The sequence below is a fragment of the Globicephala melas genome, chromosome 16 (genome assembly GCF_963455315.2).
Source record: "Globicephala melas chromosome 16, mGloMel1.2, whole genome shotgun sequence".
NCBI classification, from domain to species: domain Eukaryota; kingdom Metazoa; phylum Chordata; class Mammalia; order Artiodactyla; family Delphinidae; genus Globicephala; species Globicephala melas.
Window position 1 is genome coordinate 2737701 of NC_083329.1, and position 19686 is coordinate 2757386.

The window sequence follows — 19686 nt, forward strand, 5'->3', positions numbered from 1 at the left end:
AGGAGATCATCCTGAAGCGGGCGGCTGACATCGCCGAGGCGTTGTACAGCGTCCCTCGCAATCACAACCAGATCCCCACCCTGGGCAACACCCCCGCACACACGGGCATGATGGGTGTGAACTCCTTCAGCAGCCAGCTAGCCGTCAACGTGTCGGAGACGTCACAAGCCAACGACCAAGGTACGCCGCGCGGGCCGCCCCTTCCCCAGACGCCCAGCTGGGATGGTGGGACTTAGCTGCTGCGGCTGACTGTGCCCTGAGGCCGGCGGGGACGTGGGCAGCGCCCCGGGCTCTGCAGCTTTGTTCGGAGAGGCCCTCGGGCAGAGCATGCTCAGAGAACCCAGGAAGCTGAGGCAGCGGCCACAGTGGCTGCCACGCGGCTTTGCTGGTATTTGCTAGCCGATGCCTTGAACTGATTCCTAAGGGGCTTTGCTTTCCTGGAAAGGCTGGGATAAGCCCTAGGAGAGCTGTGACGTAGGGAGCCGCGGACCCTTCCTGGATGCGCTGCACAGGGGTCGGGGGTGGGACTTGGTTTCTGAGACTGGAAGGAGCACCCGGAGAGAAGCGCTGGCTCCCCGCCCGCACCTTATCCTTTTCCGGCCGCTCTAAAGCCCGTGCAGGCCGTGATCTCAGAAAACGCCTCCCCGTACGCCGCTCGGCTTCCGCTCACCCTCACCCCACGGCGGGAGCGAGGTTCCTGCTTCCCCTCCCCACGCCGACAGAAATAGCAGCCGTAGACATGAAGGCCTCAGAACAGCCTTTCCTGGGGACTTACGGCCACAAACAGCTCTCCTTGTCAGCCGTGGCATTTGAAGGTCTGCAGAGGCCGAAAGCTCACCTAGCGCGGGGGGACGGCCCAGGAATCGCGCCGTTGATAATTGCTTCTAAAGAGGCACGTGAAAGCCGCTGACGGTTAGATCGAAGTGCGCCTGGGCCGGCTGCCGAGGCCGCCGGAGACAGGACGGGGCTCGGCGAGGATGCTCGAGCAGGGCTGGCGTGACAAGGTTATTTGAGCTGGCGAGAGGCGCTGGGGCTGGAGGAAAGCATACGGTCAATTAAAAGCGTTCAATAGATGATAGAGGTTTGCGGGGAAACCCCCCCCCAAGTGTCTCTCCCTGATAATCATGTTATTTTTGGCCGGGGGGGGATTTTAACAGTCGGCTACAGTCGCAATACAAGCAGCGTGTCCCCGCGAGGATACGTCCCCAGCAGTACTCCCCAGCAGTCCAATTACAGCACAGTCAGCACTAGCATGAACGGATATGGAAGTGGCGCCGTGGCCAATCTAGGGGTCCCGGGCTCGCCTGGATTTCTTAATGGCTCCTCCGCTAACTCTCCCTACGGCAGTAAGTGTCTGTTTTTGTCACCCGTCATCACACAGATTCATATTCGCTGCAAAGTCAAGTGTGTGCGTTGCTTGGATGTTCTGTGGTGTGAGCTACTGGATAAAAGGAAGGGTGGCTCTGGAGGCTGGGCGTCCACGTGACGACAGTAAATTGACCTAAAACGGGCCCCACGCGGTCACATTGGAAACGCAAACAAAATCGGCACCAAATGGGGCCGCCCAATTGGAAACGAAAAGTCCAACGCGAGAGTTTGTTTGCCTGTTATCCAGAGAGTGGCCAAGCCAGAAACATCTCGTGCTTGCTCTGTTGGCCCGACGCTCCAGGCGAGGCCCTGGAGCTCTCTTTGTCGTGTGGCCGTGCCCGGCGTCGCGCGTCCTGACCATGTTTGCTTTGTTGCAGTAGTGCCGTCCAGCCCTACCATGGCAGCCTCTTCGGTCACCCTCCCTTCAAACTGTAGCAGTACACACGGCATTTTCTCATTCTCACCTGCCAATGTCATCTCTGCAGTGAAACAAAAGAGCGCCTTCGCGCCCGTGGTCCGGCCCCAAGCCTCCCCTCCTCCTTCCTGCACCAGCGCCAACGGGAACGGACTGCAAGGTGAGGGTGCGCGCTGGCCTGAGGCCGTGGCCTGGGAGCGCCCGGAGGGCCCCGGGGCAGGCCAGGCTGGGCCGCAGGGCTGGAGTGAGGGGCTCTCCCTGGGGGGCGGGAACTCCGACCTTCCCCCGGGCCCACCCGCGGGCTGCCGGCAGGGCGGCCCTGGCTGTTGCATGTTCTCCTTCGTCTGCCGCAGTGCGACACCCACCCCCCAACCCGGTGCTCCCGGAAACGACCCCCCCCCTCGTTCAGTCCCCACAACCGGATTCTTCCTCTTGGTGGATGAAACCCGTTTCCTCATCCTTCCAACGTGACTTAAGTGGCCTCACGGTAAAGCGGCCCATACCTGCAGGGAGTGGAACCTGCAAGGGAAGGAAAACGGGCCGTGGTGAAGGCAGCGGGGCCCAGGTTGCGTCCCGTTCAGCCCAGAGCGTGGGCAGGTGCAAGCCTGTCGCTCCCCTGACTCACAAGGCAGTGGGACAGCCTCAGGCCTGGGGTGGTGGGTCATGGTGCCGCCTGCAGCGCCCACCTCGAAACTGGCCCGTTCTCACTGTCCCGAGCCTGAGCCTTTATTCGCAACCTGGTCTAACGGACCACGGGGCGCACGAGGCTGCGTTGTCCTCGGAAGGGCGCGTGCACCTCGACCCGGGGCTGTGCGTGCACCAGTGCTGCACGGGAGTTGGTTTTCCAGGAGATTTCCTTCAAAGACGCGAGAGGGAGAAGGTCCCGCCCAAGGGCAGCGGGAGGCCCCGCCTGGCACAGCTGCCCACAGATGGGGCCGCGCGGAGCGGGCACCCAGCGCCCGCCCAGTGCTGGGGCCCTCTGGGCAGTGGCCGGTGGTGCGAGTGGCAGGCGGGGCTGCGTGAGGGCCCCTAGGCCCCGTGAGCTTGCACGTGGCTCTCGGTGACTGACTGAGGCCCACAGGCTCTGAAATTAATTAAGTGGCCGTCATCTGGCCTCTTTCAGACACCACCTTTGGTATATGCTCCTCCCGGTGAAAACCAAATCCAGTTACTCCTTTAAAAAAATGAATCCATTCAACCAGTATTTACTGAGCGCCTACTATGTGCCAGGCTCTCTGCTGGGTGCTGAGGACGCTACCGTGGAGAAGACAAACTGGCCCTTTTGTGAAGTCGGTGGCATATTTCACTTTGATGAACTAATGCTCAAAAAAGGAACTGGAAAGGTATCAGTGATTTGAAATAATTGTCTGCACAACACCTGTTAGCGTGAGAGGGACGCCCAGCCCCGAAGGGCCGCCGACTGGCCTGCAAGCCAGCAGCGGTCACCAGACCACAGGCACTTAAGAGGCGGGTGGCCGGGTGCCACGGCCCCGCCCGCCGTCCACCCGGTGCCAGGGCCCATCGAGAGGTGGCGCCACGTAAGCCGTGTGCACACACACAGCTCTTCCAAACCATAAAGTTGTAACGGTGAGTCGGAGATAAATTAATAGCGCTGAAATTAATGAACTGAGAAATTGAAGCTCCCATCACTACGTGAACAGACGTATTAATATGTTATACATAAGTTAATGAGAATGATCACTCTGACAAAAATTGAACAACACTAAAGTTACAAGATTTTAGATGACATCTGTACCCAGAGTTCACTGGGAAGCACCTGCTGCACTTGGCATCTTGGCCCAAGTTTCTCTTTCCCTCCAAGAAGAGGAAGGACGCGCTCCCTATGGTGGAGCCGTGACTTGTGTCTCTTGAGGGCCCTTGGCCCTGAGATTGCAACCAGGTGGGCTGTGAGTGGCTTTGATCTTGGCAGGTCCGCGACTCACCATTACGATACAGAACGATCAGCGGAAGGTCCAAGGCAGGGGCTGAGAGCAGAGGGGAACCCGAGGTGTGTCCAGTTTGACTGACTTAGGGAGCGAGAGCTGTGCCCGGGTCCCAGCAGCCCGAGAGCTGGCCTTGGCTGGCGTCACAGAAGTGACCGGGTTGGTTCGGCATCTGTCGACGGAGGTGGCCTCCTGGGGGGGGGTCTGGGCCTCCGTCTGCCATAAGCCAGCCACTGACGTGTGTGGGCAGCGGCCCTTTCACACCCGGACAGGCCAGAGCCTTTCCCTTTGCCACGTGAGGTCGTTGAGGCGAGGACCCCGGGGACCTGTCCCCCACGAGCACCCCACACCCCCTGAAGTAGGTGCCTTAACCGAGCCCACGGCTGGTTAATGGAGATTGTGCAGACCCACTGTCACTGCCGACCGAAGCCCAGGGAGGGCCCCCCCCAGCCCCCCACCCCGGTGAGAGGCGCCCCTGACCTGCCCCCTCTCTCTTTCAGCTATGTCTGGGCTGGTAGTCCCGCCAATGTGAGGGGCGCCTGTTACCTCCCGCCGCGCCCAGCATCCAAGGACGGACTTCAGGGGACACGTTAGTACGTAAGAGGTGCTGATGGAGACCGTGTCTTCAGTACATCAGCAGCGGTTGAAATGCTACAAAAGACTTTGTTTAAAGATGATTTTATTTAAACTATTAAGAATCAACACACAAACGACGTACTTCTTCATGAACAATTCCATTTTATTGACTGAACTTTTCTCATATTTTCACATTTCTCAGTCCTGAAGAATAAGGAGAACAAAGCGATGCCTATTTTGTATAAAGTTTCTGACTCCGTCTTGGCTCTGTCTAGTACTTGCTATGTGTTGGGAGAAACTTTGTGAATGCACCATTTTGATGATCATGAAACACTGATGAAAAACGCCTCCAAACATTTTTCTGTACTCATACTTAGATTCACAATGGTTGTGTATCTCTATAATGTGAAATATTTTTTTGTGGTGACAAAAGGGGGCCAAGGAGGTCTGAGCCATCAAACTGGAAGAAAGGAAGACTATATGAGTAGGAGAATTGGGGTGGCGGGGGGGAGGGAGGGTTTATCGTTGCTTAACTTCATCTTAATGAAACGGAACTTTGTAACTTATTGTAGTTAGAAATTGTAACTTTGATATTGAATTCTCTTGCCTTCAACAAGCACACTGACAGAGGAAAAAAAAAAATGCTACTGTCTGTTGGTTAAAATATTCTCCCACTGCTAGAGCTTCCTGTTTTAAGCAAGTGTGATCTGCGACATTTTTTTCAACTTTTGCTAGCACTGTATACTATTGCATTCTTAGGCTACTGTGAGGTCCATGTTTCTTGTACCAGAAATTGTCCTTTTGACTTCTAGATCCTTCTTCCCTGATGTGTTTTGTATGTGGTTATAAAATTGTAGACTTTTGTGATTTTGCCAAAGTTGTAGCTAAATATTTATACACTTGTCTTGAATTTTTTTCAGATCCACTTAAATATTTAGGGGAAAAAAACGAGTTTTATTCCTTATGCGTCTTATAAGGAATAAAATGGTCTCCATTCAACACTTACTTACTTTTCCATGAACACTTGCTGTTGCTAAGGGACTTTATTTTGTAACATATCAATTATAAATATTGTATTTATCTTTGAAATTTTGTACACTGCTTTTCCCACCATTTTCAGTTCCTTTTTTTTTCTTGTCTGCGTTGGTTTTTGATCATGGCCTGGTGTTGTGATGCTGGGGAAGAGCATTAAAGCCAAGAACTTGTTTGATCTGTTTCGTTCAGTGAACCAACGTCCTTGCATTTCATTTGTACTTCCAAAATTTGCTATTGTTTGTTTAGACTTTCCGTCCTTTTTTTGTTTTTTTGAGGAAAAGTCAAATTCATTGTTTATTTTTATATTATTTTTAAGTTATCTGAACAAATACTTTTGAAGAAAAAAAAGTTCGTTGTATAGTCACAACAAAACGGTGCCACCCGCTGTGACAAACCCTCGTAGATTCCGTGCATGTGGAGCGGCCACGAAGAGGCGACACCGTTGGGGCTGTGTCCTCCTTCTGTTTTATTTTTTTTGTAGCATGTAAAAAGTCATTTCAGCTGCCACCCATGACTTTGCCACATAGCTGAACTGTGTTTACTGGAAAAATTCAGAGGCCTAAAGTTTAAAATAAAATTTACTTCTGATGTTTTAATGAAAATGTTTGCCACATTAACTTCTCTGATGCCTTAAAAGTGGACTTCTTTAAAGAACCTTTGTGCTGTTTGATCACAGGCTTACCCCACAATTGTCAATCAGTATTTCATTTGGAGATTTACGGTGTAAAACACGCACACGCACACGCCCGGAGACCCCTGTGTCGCTCCTTTCTGCATCTGGTTCTGCTGTGTCCTGTGTCCTCCCAAGCCCACCTCCGACTCAGAGAGGTTTCAGGGGACCCACAATCACCCCTCGTTTAAAATTCCTTTTTAACAATACGTTTTTTGTGGTCAGAACCCAGCAGCACTGTCTGTACTTTTTAAACTGGATAATGACCTCCTTCAGACACTGTACCTGCTAGTGCCAAACCTGCCGTGAGACCAAGAGGGTCGTTTCTTTTTTCCCTTTGCAGACACAGCACAGCAAACGGTTTGCAAACTGCAGCAGAAATCAAATCTAAAACAAAAAGGAGGGACTTTAAAAATTTTTCTTGACAGAAACCAAAACAAAACAATGCAGGACTTAAGAAAGTGTCCATTCAAGGGACTAAATCAAAGGATCAGAACGTCCCCAGGGGTTAGCGGGTCACACTCTGGCCCTGCGACCAGCCTGAGGAGTCACTCTGGAACTCTGTTGCCTCCGTTTTATTTTGTATAAGTAAGGGTTTGACCTAAAAATGAGCTCACGTGTACACGTTAAGGACATTCGCAAGTCTCCTTGTCCCTGCACTTGGTTTGTGTTTTAGATTAATTAGTCGCCCTCATGGCTTCATCGTCTCAAAACTGAGCGCTCCACTAAATGGTAGATTTTACTGTTAAAAACCCTACAATAAGATTGTTTTATCTGTACATTTTTTCAGATATTTAACTGTATAAAAATGTTCATTTTACACAATATTTAATTAAAGTATTTCTTGTCTGTGAATTTCACTTTGGGTAATTTGATCTGTTTTGATTATTAAAATGGCTTTGCTCAACACGCAACAGTTACATTGGCCGGGTGGGTGGGGTTGATCTGCACTCCCAGAGCTCCCTTGGCCAGGATGAAAATGGTTCATAGAAGAACCTTCTCCAAGGTTATCTGCCCTCAAACGCTCATCTAAGCCGCACGGAGAGTTCCTTGTAGTTACTCAGATGCCTCTGGTCCCCAGAGGGGCCACCTGTACGTGTGTTGCACGCCCGCCGGCACATGGGAACACGACTGTGGGTCAGACCTGGGGGCCAGAGCAGCACTGTGGCCCATAGACAGTCTCGAGACTCGCTGGGGGCTTGGTCACCCCCACCCCTGCTCCAGGCCCTCCTGCCTCAGCCCCTGCCTCTGAACTGGAGGACTGGCAGGTAGAGGGCAAGCATTCTGGCTACTCCAGACATGTGCTCCTCTGTCCCTGTCACCGTGCTCCACCGGGACAAGATCCAGCTCAGAAAGCTCCGGTTGGACGGGCAGGCACCAGGGCTCCGGACACCAGTGCCACTGAACCCTGACCTGAGGGACACCGTCGCCAACGGCAGGTCCACGGCCGTGGTGTGACAGGCCCCATGCACTGCGCCGGCCCCTGGGCCGCACGGAGGTGTGGCCAACGGCAGGGCTCTAATGAGATGCGCCGTCAGCACCGGGGCTCTGATTTTTGCAGCTGTGCTCAGCTCCTGTGCCTTTTCAGCAGCACCACTCCGTTTCATTCTGTAGTTTTCATTTGCTCCTCAATGAAAGGCTGGTTTTGCATGTTTTGGCTTGCAGCTCTCCAACACATACACATAAGTGTGATCCAAATTAGTACTCACAAATGTCATCTTAATTACTTGTTCTGCTGAGCAAAACAGGGAATGATTATCCAAAACATAAAGAAACTTGTGAATACCTTTTTCTCCTGTCAATGACAATCAGGTTTCTCTGACTGCATTCTCGTTTCAGCCTTAAAGAGACAGCGAAGAAAGAGGCTCATGGGGTACAAGGCTGCAGCCAGCCCCTCCCCCCCCAATTCCCCTGCGTGCTGGGCACCAACCTCACCTCCTTCCCCACTCTGAGCCGGTACCAGCGATGCCTGCTCAGGGGCGTGGCAGGGGCTGCCGCTCTGAGCTGCTCGCCTGGGCCCTGTGACCAGCGGGGAGGGAAATTATTTTATGTTTGTGTTTTGAATCCGAACTGAGAACTGCATTCTCGCCAAATGTGTGCCAATTACTGTCAGGCCACCTTCCAGGGTCTTCCAAGCTTTTAAAGATTATTCAAAGCACTTGAAATGGGCTTCAATCTAATGCCTCATTTCATTGCATTAAACAGCCTAGTTAATAAAGAATCGATATATTCAAAGGGCAAGGTTATCTTTTGTCTATAAGGGGTGGTGTCATTCTGAACCTTTTATAGTTCAAATGCTGAAAAAGACCTCATGAAATCCATACTCATCAAGCGGGTCAACGGGGGCAATAAAGAGGCCCCCGAAAGGAGGGGCGCCCGCCCTCCCCCAAAATAGCCCCGGCCTTATCTCCCCGCCCGGCACCCAGAGAAGTCCTCAGAAAATGTCAATTTCTCATCAAGACAAGAGGCTGCGATGATCACTTTTTCCAGAGAATACACACAATTAAGAGAATGCAGAGGGGCGGCTGCGGCGGGATTTGTGGCTCCTTCTGTCCCCAGGAGCTGCCAGCTCCCTCCCAGCAGATAATAAGAGTTGTTGATAACTCAAGTGTCAATATGCCAGAGAGCGAGTTTTGAATGTGAGTCCTTGTGCTCTGAGCCCGCCCGGCCGATCCCAGGCCCTGATAACGGCACAGCTGCCAACGGACACCCTGGGTTGGCCCTCACAATTAACGCGATGAATAAATCACACAAAGGAGTCGGGATGCTTTATACTCGGTGAGACAATCCCCTGCTTTACCCTTCAAGGATTCCTTTTATGTTGGAATAAGGTTGCTTTTAATGAAATTTAAACTCATCAGAGGAAATCAAAAACCTCCAATCAGATTACAAATTGATTTTTTGGTCATTTGTCATCCCCAGTATAGGGCTGTGGGTTTCACGGGGAGCGGGGCTGCCGGTCCGGGTCTGGGGAGCCAGCACGCACATGGCTCCCAGCCCCCGGCCTGGGGACAAACGGATAGGCTCTGGACCCCGTGCAGACTCAGACGCGGTCTCCCCACCGCCCGGGTCTGGCAAAGTGGACCCACGACAGCAGCAGGTGCCCGTCAGCTCTGAGTCCAGCTGAGGCTTAACCCGGGGACATCCTCGGCGGAACCCACAGTGATTTCTAGGTCTGCAGTCATGATCCGCTGAGGGCGGCCAACAGAGACACGTTCTCTTGGGATTGCAGTGAGTTTTGGTTCGTACCCGCCACGCCCTGGATCTGCTCTGTGTCACCCCACGTGGAGCCACGTGGAGTATGCCCTACACCCCAAGAGCTTACGATGTGGGGTGGAGAGAAAACGCGGCCAGTCCCACTTGGCCATCCAGTCGGAGCCCAAGCGTTCACTCCTGAGCACAGCCTGCCCTGGGAGTTCTCCCAGGGGTCTCCTGTTGTACCCTGGAAGGACTCTGGGTTTTCTGAGGACGAGCCAAGGCCGTGCTTTCCTCACCTTCCTATCTCTACATCGAGGGCACCCGGTCGAGGCTGCGCTGAACCACCGAGCATCTGGGACTTAGTGTGGGTGTGTCGGAAGGATGGGGCTCCGGACAAGATCGGGGTAGTCACTACTTCAGCACAGAAGTGAACATCACTTGTGATTCAAGATTCCTCAGAAACCACCTCTTAAAATACAATTTCTCAGCGAGCAGAATACCCAACACCTTTCCAAATAGCAGATAAGCATCGTGCCTCACTCACATGTGGCACCGGAGGGTCGAGGGACACCTGTCACAGGATCCTGTCTGGCCGACCCATGGGGCTCTGTGCTGGATCTGGCTCCCCTCTCTCGGGTGACAACACTTCAGTTTGCAGGGGGCAGGTGACCGGCCCAAGGTCACAAGGCTGGAACGACCAGGGCCCGATGCCAAACAAAGTCTCCTGTCTCCAAACCCTCTGTTTTTTCCCGATTTAGGCTTCAGAGACCTTCAGGAATTAATGAGAGAGAGAGAGAGAGAGAGAGGAAGAGCGAGCGAGGCCATCTGGATGGAGTGAGAACCACCATACCTCCCTCCCAGCCAAGTCAGGAGGGCACGTGCCCCAGGGCTCGAGGGGCCTGGCTCAGCCAGGCCACCTGGACAGGCTGCGAGCTGGAAACTGGTCTGTCCGGCCCAGTATCAGCTGGAGCTCAGGATACAACCAATGTCACCGGTTCACAGACCCGAAACCAAGGGCAGAGGCTCATGTCCCCGGGGCCTTTGCAACATACAGGAGGCCGGCAAAGAGCTGCTCCCGAGTGCTTCATCCCTGCTGTTCTCAGGTCACCTCATGGTCCACAGGTGGACCCACATGGCTGGGGAAACTGGACGCCTGTGTGTACCCGGTGCCTCTTGGGTCCACGTGGCATGTGCAGTGCAGGCAGGGGAGCCATTCACCCGGCGCACGGACAGGAAAGGGACAGGCTGGGGCCACCGAGGCAGTGCCAGAGGGACTGGACTGCAAGGGCTGAGCCCTTTGGCCAACACCCAGCCAGGGCGCAGTAAAAGCTTGTCACCATTCCAGATGACAATGGGGACAGGACAAGGACATGATGAACGGAGAAGGTCTGGGTGGTAGAGTCAGAATGAACCACAACAGTCAGAGGCACTGGGCAGAACAGAAACGAAGGATCAGAAGCAAACACCGGCACAGCACGCATCACCCTGCCCCTCAGACCACGCCCACCGCCGTGCTGATGGTGGCCATGGACCACAGCTCACTCACCTGACACGTTCCCTCCTACAAGGGACCGAGCTCTTCACTGCCTTCTTCCACGACTGTGGGACCAGCAGGACCCAGGCTGGCATGGGGCTGCAGACACCAGGGGAGACAGAAAGTGTCCTGCCACAAAGGGTTCACCTTCTCAGTATGCGATGAGGTTTTGCAAATCAGCAAGAGTAGATGGACATTCTGGAGAAAAATGGGCAAATTCACAGTCAGTACAAGTGATCAGTAAACTGGGAAAACATACCCTCTCTTAAAACTGCGTATCAAATTAAAGTGAGATGAAAAAGTTTTTTCACGTATTAAATTAGAAAAGATTTTTCTTAAAAGCTAATACTCAATCCTCCTGATGGAGAAATGGGCATTCTTAGAGTTGCAGAAAGAAGAGCAAACCAGTGCAACCCTTCTAGAAATAAATTTGACATTGTATCAAGAGACTTAACAATGTTCATATTCTTTGACCCACCAATTCCACTTCCAGGAATCAATCTTAAGGAAATGATCAGAGATTAGACAAGACTTTAAGTGCAAGACTGCTCACCATAGTAATATTTATTTAAATAAAAAACTGTAAAGAACCCAAAATTCTAAAAATAGGAATTGTTCATTGAATTATGGTATAGCCATATAATCGAATACTGTATATTCTATTAAGCTATTAAGATCATGTTTTTGAAGTACATTTAATGAAATGGTAAATAGTAATGACATAAAATTAAGTAAAGCAAGCATATAATACTGTAATACATAATTCGAATTTGTAAATTCCTATGTAGCGAGAAGGTAAGAAGGAAAGACATATGTATTTGGAAAGAATATTAGAATTACAGCAACAGCAGGCATACTTGGGAGGTGAAAGCTTCATGTTACATGCATGCTTTCCAAGTTTTCTGCCAAACAGACATGCAGGGTCCCGGGGAAAACCCTCCTGTGCTACCGACTCACCACCCTGCCTCTTGCTGCCAGTAAGGAGGCAAAGGGCACCTCGTCTGGAGACAATCCAGTTGTCCTAGGACACTGAGGCCGGATGTACTGCGGGTATTGGCGTCACAAGGCCACGTGGAAGTAGAGTTGAGACTGACATAGTGGCAGGAGACCAGAGACCAGGAAGCGGGTCCACCCTCTGAGAGTGCAGGACTGGAGAGGTGCACGGAGGGGTGGAGCCTGCGGCCACAGGGTCAAGAGAGACAGGACCCCAGGGAGAGATTCCCATGAATCCCAGCTCAACTCCCTGGCTCCTGGCTTTCCCAGCATCTTTTGGGGTCTGATACTAACTTCACTTTTACTTGAACTTCCTTGAAGGGATTTCTGTTGTTTGCAACCAAACCATTATTGACCAAATTAGGGAGAAAAATTATTTTAAAGTTAGTGTTATAAAAAAACTAAAAGAACTTAAAAAGTATTAAATTTAATAAGTGAAATGTAGCAAGACTGATGAATACAAGGTCAATATACAACCATATTTCTATAACAATGACAGTTATTGGAATTTTTAAAATGATACAGTTTACAATATTGTAAAAATATCAACAGCTAGAAAGAAAGCTACCAAAGTTATGCAAGATGTCTGCACAGGAAACCATAAAATTGTTGAGAGAAATTTTTGAAAATCTTAATAAATGGACGCATACACCATATTCATGGATTGGAAAACTACGTACTGAAAAGATGCCAACTCTCCCTAAAATGATCTATAAAGTCAGTGTAATCTCAGGCCCCTCTTCCAAATACCACCACGTTGGGGGTTAGGGCTTCAACATATGAACTGGGCGGGGGCAACACAAACATTCAGTCCCTAACACTGTGCAAAGAAGATTTCTTATGACACTACAGTAATTCAGACAGTGGGGTGCTGGAACGAGACTAGACAAACGACCTAATGGATATAAAGTTCAGAAGCAGACTCCACGCACACGGTCATCTGATCTGTAACAAAAGTGACTCTGCAGTGCAATGGGGAAGGGTGGTCTTTTCCATGAGTTGTGCTGAGTGTGTGGATATGCACACGGTAAATGAAGCGACTCCCCCCTCACACACGCAAAGTGCAAACCAGGATGGTTGGGGACGCTAAGATACAATGACTCCCCAGCTGTAAGAAAGAGAGGAATAGTTTCAGGCACAAAGGAAGAGGCAGTGTTAAAATCAAAGTCATGAGAACTCCTAGGACCTCTGAAATAGCAGTAAGATGCAGTGATGAGAAGCCATCTGTCTGGGTGGCTGGTGAGGGCTGGGACTTGCAGGAGGCAGGAGGGCCTTTAAAGGTCGAAACAAAAGCCAAACCCAATTCCCTTCCATCTAACACCTCGGGTTTGTTCACCTCAGTCTGCATCAATGCCACAGACAAGGTAGAGACCTTGAACTCTGCACCCGCTCTTGCAGGGAGTTGGTAGAGCAGGCATTCTGAAAAGATCAGCTGTCCAGAAGTCCTCGAGATGCCTTCAGAAAGACTTATGAAAGGTCTTTATCCCTGAAAGAAACTTGAAAAGATCTAAGTAAATGGAAAGCATCCCATGTCCATGGACTAGGAGACAATACTGTTAAGATGACAATGCTCCTTAATTAACTTACAGATTCAATGGAGCCCCTTTCAGAATCACAGCTGGCTTCTTCACAGAAACCGACAAGGTGATCCTGAAGTTCATACGGTATTGATTGCACAGGACCCCAAACAGCCAACCATCTTGCAAAAGAAGAACCAAGTTGGAAGACTCCCACTTTCCTATTTTAAAACTTACTACAAAGAAACAGAAATCAAGACAGTATGGTGCTGGCATAGGCTAGACATACAGATCAATGGAACAGAACTGAGAGTCCAGAAATAATCCTACATATCTATGGCCAACTGATTTTCAGCAAGGGTGCCAAGATGATTCAATGTGAAAAGAATAGTCTCTTCAACAAATGGTCAATGGGAGAGCCACAAAGTGAAAGAATGAAACTGGACTCTTACCTCACACCATATACAAAAATTAAGTCAAAATGGAGCAAAGGCCTAAAGGTAAGAGCTAAAACTATAAAACTCTTAGAAGAAAACACAGGAGTATCTTCATGACTTCAGATTTGACAATGAATGTGACACGAATTTGGCAACTGTACAAGACACAATAGATGTGACACCAAAAGCATGAGTCACAAAAGAAAAAAATGGATAAAACAGACTTCATCAAAACTAAAAACACCTATGCTTCAAAAGACACTATCAAGGAAGTAAAAAGACAACCCACAGAATGGGAGAAACTATCAATACTTGAAAATCATATATCTGATAAGGGACTTGTATCTAGAGTATAGAAAGAACATTTACACTTACAAATAATAATAAGACAAATGACTCAATTTAAAATTGCGCAAACGATGTGAATAGACATTGCTTCAAAGAAAATACACAGATGGCCAACAAACACATGAAAAGACGCTCAACACCACCAGTCATCAGGGAATTGCAAATCAAAACCATAATAAGATTCCACTTCACACCCACTGGGATAGCTATAATGAAAAAGTCAGACAGACACAAGTGTTGACGAGGATGTGGAGAAATAAGAACCCTCATATAACTGCTGGCAGGAGATGGTGCAGCCACTTTAAACAGTCCAGAGGTTTCTCAAATGGTTAAAAACAGAGTTACCAGTATTTCCACTCCTAGGGACACACCCAAGAGAAACGAAAATACATTCATGCAAAAACTTGCACGTGAACATTCATGGCAGCATTATTCATAACAGCCAAAAGGTATAAATAACCCAATGTAAATTATGAATGGATTTTTAAAATTTGGTATAGTCATACGATGAAATATTCTTCAGCCATAAGGGGAATGAAGTGCTGACACATGCTACAACATGGATGAACTTTGCAAACATTACGCTAAGTGAAGGAAGCCAGTCACAAAAAACCACGCTGTATGTTTCCATTTATGGGAAACGTCCAGAACAGGCAAATCCACATAGACAGAAAGTAGATCAGTGATTGTTTAGACCTGCGGCACATGAGGGGTTAGGGGATGACAGTTACAGAGACATGGGGGGGGGTTTTCTTCCTGAGACAATACAAACATTCTAAGATTGACTGGGGTGATGGTTGTTCGTATCTGTGAATATATTAAAAACCACTGAATTGTACATTTTAAATGGGCGAATTGTATGGTATGTGAATTACTTTTCAATAAATTGTTATAAAAAAGTCTTGTGGTTGTATCAAAGCATCAAAAAAAAAAAAAAACAGTATTGCTTTCCATTGAGAACTACTCTTAAGGTTTTTGGTTTTCTGGGGAAACTGTATTTCCTGGAGAAAGCTGCTAGGACTCAAGTCCCAGGTCAGCACACGGGAACCACTGGATTCCTTGCAGTCTTGCCCCTGTGTGGGGCAAGGGTCCCTCCCACCCGTCTGCTCCCCGGGAGGGGCCGCTTGGAGTCCACACACCTTAGAAGGGGAGGCAGTCACATAGGACCCTACTCAGCATCTCCAGGCCACGGAAGTCAAGATCATGTCCCTCGACTCCTGCCTGGGGTGAGGCAATGCAGGTCCAGGTCCCCGCCCGCCCCAGTCTGGCCCTCCATGGCCCAGATGGGATGGTCTGCCCCAGCCCTGGCCTACATTCTGCCTGGTTCGTTCCTCTCAAGGCTGCTCGCAAAACACCCATACACAGGGTGCCTCATCCAGGGTCATTCCTAAGTTAGATTTTTCTTAAAGGAAAAAAGAAAATTCCTTTAAGGATAGTTTTTAAAAACTGTTTCAATAGGTTCCAAACATTCCAGAATACTCAGTCCTACTTTTTTAAACCTCATTGCCCTGTTTCTCAGATTTCTTTAGAACTTGTCTCGTTAAGACGGATATCAGGAATCTCAATGGATCCCACTCCTGCCACCCTGGTCTGAGCCGCATCAGCGCTTCCCTTGTTCAAGGTTGAGCCTCCTAACCAGTCCCGCTGCTTCTCCTCCTGTACCGGCTCTCCTTCAGCACAGCAGCCAGAGGGCCCTTTAACAGTAAAGGCAGACCACCTTCACCGCAGGGGTCCCCTTCCAATGCCACGAGGACACACAGTCAGCCACGCCACCGGTCACGCCCCACTCCCTCTCCAGCTGCCCAAGCTCCAGGGCACTCACTACCATACATCCCTTGAACACAAACTCCTGTCTGAGGCTTCGCACCTCTCCTTGGAGCTCTCTTCTGCAAAAGCATCTGCTCTGCTCCCCTCACAGGGGTCTTGCCCCCATCCCCAGGGAGGGGTCCCTGCTGCCCCATCTAAAATTGACACCCCACCCCAACCATCACCCACATGTCTCCCCCCTCCCTTTTATTTAATCCTTCCCCTTGGCATTTACACCATTCACTAAAGTATAGGCTTTACTTCAGTAACTTGTATTGTCACCCACCAGACCACAAGCCTTGAGGAGGAGGCTTGTCTGCTTGGATTACTGCTGCATCCCCAGCGCCCCAGCTTTTGTAAACCAAACTTTCAAGGACACAGTATTCTCCAGCATGTCTTCAACCTCGGTGGCGGCCCATGAACTTGAACAGGAAACAAATCCCATCTTTACTTCCACTAACTTCCACAAAGTTTAGCGTTTCCTTCCAGTATGAAGATAGGCGACAAACCACAGTCATTTCAGCAGTTCCAGGGACTTTTTGCAGAGATGCTGAAAGATTGTTTATGGTTATCATGACTTCAGAATTCTGGTAATTAAGAGACCCACTGTTAGATCTTGTTATTTAATATTGAAGAAGCACTTATATAACAATATCACAGATTTGATTTTTTAAAATTTTGATAACTATTCAGTAGAATTAATTTTCTTTGTAACCGCATATGTTTTATTTTATGTATTTAAAAACATAGTTCTGAGAAAGGGGTGTAGGGGTTTCGCCAGGCTGACACAGGGGTCCACAGCACAGAAGAGAGAAGGGAACCCTGGACTGAGGCACCTGCTTCTATGCTCAGGATATGTGATTTAATATGGGTCCAAGTTGGCCTGCTGAGAATTCAGTTTTTTTCATTATCTAGTAGAGTTTTGCTCCATAGCGCACAGGTTTTGTGTTAGTTTATAATATACCCTCTTCAAAGTAACAGAACAACAAGAAAAGAACTCCTGAGTCAGACCTACAGCCTCCCTGGGGCCAAATGGGCCCCAGAGTTTGCGGAGGCCTCACTGTGGTCCAGGTCCTGGGCCGACGCGAGACAGGCATTAAGTAGATAATAATCCATTTTTTCTTGCTTTCTTGTAATCCAGGCTTATTGTGAAAATAAAAGCAATGAACACGGGTTGGGAAGACAAGGTTAATCCTCCTTTATCCCAGCTTTGCCTAAACCTCTCCTCTTGCCAAGTAGATACATTTTTACCAATGGGCTGTCACTCTTTTTTAGACCTTGTTCTAAGGACTTTAGAAATAGACATTTCCATGTAATTAAAAAAAAAAACCCCTAACACGATCATCATTTTTATATTGCTCTGCATAGCATTCCCTCAATAACCTTCCCTGACGGTGCACACGGGGATCCAACCCGTTCTTTCCAGTGGCTGAAGAGAACTCTACTGTAGAGATGAAAGCACACCTATTTAACCAGCCCCCTGCTGAAAAGGTTCCTATTCTTTGCTACTGAAAGCAACGCTATAGCAACAAAAAGTATACAATGAAAACAATTTAAAGGTATTATTTTTAAAAAGTTGTTCAAAACTGGTATACTGAAAACCACAAAACATAATGGAGAAAAGATTAAAAGGTCTAAATAATTACAGGGATATATATTATATTCATGGGTTTTAAAAAACTCAGTAGTATAAAGAGGTAAATTCTCCCAAAATTCATCTGTAGATTAAACACAATAAATATATCAGCAGGTGTACTTTTGTGCAAATTAACAAGCTGATTATAAAATTTATACAGACATGCAAAGGGTCAAGGATAATCAAGGTAATCTTGAAGAAACATAAAACTGGCAAACTCAGACCATCAGCTATCAAGGCTTATTTTCAAACTAATAACTGATGCAGTGTGTTATTGGTACAAGGATACATCAAAAGTCCAGAAACAGAACCACCCATGTGACAAAGTGAGGCTGGGTCAACATGTGGTACTGAGTCAACTGGCTCTGTCTCCCGAACAAAATAACCCTTGAACCCCTACCTCAGACACCACACAAAAGTCAAGTCCACACAGATCTGTAGCTAAATGTGAAAGATAAAACAACAGCATTTTTAGAGGAAAACACAGGAGAATATCTTTATAAACTTGTGACAAGCAGAGATATACTAAGCAGGACACAAAACCTTCAACCATAAAATAAAAAACTGATAAATTTGACTACATTAAAATTAAGAAATTCTGTTCTTCAAAATGATACCTTTAACAGAATAAAAAGGCAAGCCACAGAGTGGAAGAAGATATTTGCAAGATATATAACTGACAAAGAACTCATATCAGAATATAAAGAACATCAATAAGTAGAAGCAGACGGATTAATAGAAAAATGGACAGAAGACTTGAAAAGGCAATTCACAAAAACCGGATATTCACATGGCCAATAAATTTAAAAAAGATGCTAAACTTCATTAACCATCAGGAAAAAGAAAATTAAACCACAAAGTGATACCACTACACCTCCACCAGAATGGCTAATTATGAAAGTACAGACAATGTCTTGCTTTGGGGAATATGTGCATCAACGGGAACTCTTATGCACTGCTGGCGGGAGTGTAAATTGGTACACATACTAGGGTAGACACTTATCTACTGAACACTGAAGGTTACAACTCAGCAACCCCACTGCTAGGCGTACGCCCACAGAAATGTGCACACACACTCACTAAAACACACCAACGGCGATGTTGACAGCAGCACTATTTTAACGCCTTTACTGAGGTATAACTGATATACAAAATATGCACGTATTTAAGGTACATAACTTGATGAGTTTGGATATATGCACGTGTCTGTGAAACCATCACTGTAACCAAGGTATCCATCGCCTCCCGAAATTTCCCTGAGCAGCACTATTTTTAATAGCCCCGAACTGATCCTCCATCAGGATCAAAACAAGTAAGTAAAACTGTGGCACGTTCACACAATATAAATATTCTATACAACAGTGAGAATAAATCCTCCATCACTATGTGCATTCACTTGGATGACTCTCACTAACGTCATGTCAACTGAAAGAAGCCAGGCACAAAAGAGAACACATCATCTGATGTCCATTCATATAAAGTTCAAAAGGGCAAAATGTGAGTCAGTGGTGTGAAAGGTCAGAACTGAGGTTCCCTTGAGTGGGGTAGTACAAGGGATTCCGCTATGTTTACTTTGTACAAAGCCACAGAGCTCAATGCTTATGGTTCTTGAGTTTCTTAGTAATAACGTTATATTTCAATAACAAGTTTACATAAAAAACTAACAGAGAACATTCTTGTATTTATGTCTTTGTGCACAAATCAGTATTTCTGCATGGAGCAGTCCCTGAAGTGGTACTGTTGGTTCATTTTTTATTTTTTACCTTTATAAAATTTAATTTTTCTATATAACAAAGTATCAGAAGGAAGGAGTTTCCAGTGGTTCATTGATAATATGAGGTATATTCATATCTATGACAGGATTGGACACAGGGTGAAATTGGGCTTCAATGCAGGAACATGAAGGCATCTTCTGACACATAGGTAGCTCTGGAAATGGAATAGCCTTTTCAGAGGTTGGTTCACTTTTTAAATGAACTTTAAATCTGGATAGGTATTGCCAAATACTCTCACTCACCAACACATAAGAAAATATCTATTTCTGGCAGTCCAAGCCACAGCAATCAGGCAAGAAAAAGAAAAAAGGCATCAGAATTGGGAAAAAAAAGGAAGTAAAAATGTCTCTATTTGCAGATGACATGATTTTATATATAGGAAACCCTAAAGACCCCACTGAAATTCTGTTAGAGCTAATCAACAAATTCTGTAAA

The 19686-nt window shown here is 47.8% G+C and overlaps 2 protein-coding genes across 8 annotated transcripts in view; one reads left to right on the top strand and one right to left on the bottom strand.

Moving 5' to 3' along the window:
* EBF3 (EBF transcription factor 3) overlaps window positions 1–6026 on the top strand; it is a 116522-nt gene extending 110496 nt beyond the window's left edge. Inside the window, exons 13-17 of one of the 3 annotated variants that reach the window (XM_060286300.1) lie at window positions 3–180; window positions 1158–1346; window positions 1854–1943; window positions 3014–3126; window positions 4227–6026. In XM_060286300.1, the coding sequence (XP_060142283.1) occupies window positions 3–180; window positions 1158–1346; window positions 1854–1943; window positions 3014–3126; window positions 4227–4244 (588 nt within the window). In that variant the 3' untranslated portion in view covers window positions 4245–6026. Of the gene's footprint in view, window positions 1–2; window positions 181–1157; window positions 1347–1745; window positions 1944–3013; window positions 3127–4226 lie in introns of all 3 variants that reach the window. The other 2 variants (XM_030832099.2, XM_030832101.2) reach the window with 2 other exon arrangements.
* MGMT (O-6-methylguanine-DNA methyltransferase) overlaps window positions 2229–19686 on the bottom strand; it is a 347601-nt gene continuing 330143 nt past the window's right edge. The window contains exons 5-6 of one of the 5 annotated variants that reach the window (XM_070043891.1): window positions 10752–10937; window positions 2229–2302 (exon numbers count right to left, since the gene is read on the bottom strand). In XM_070043891.1, the coding sequence (XP_069899992.1) occupies window positions 10767–10937 (171 nt within the window). In that variant the 3' untranslated portion in view covers window positions 2229–2302; window positions 10752–10766. Of the gene's footprint in view, window positions 2303–4459; window positions 10938–19686 lie in introns of those variants that run through there. The other 4 variants (XR_011376786.1, XM_070043890.1, XM_070043889.1 and 1 more) reach the window with 4 other exon arrangements.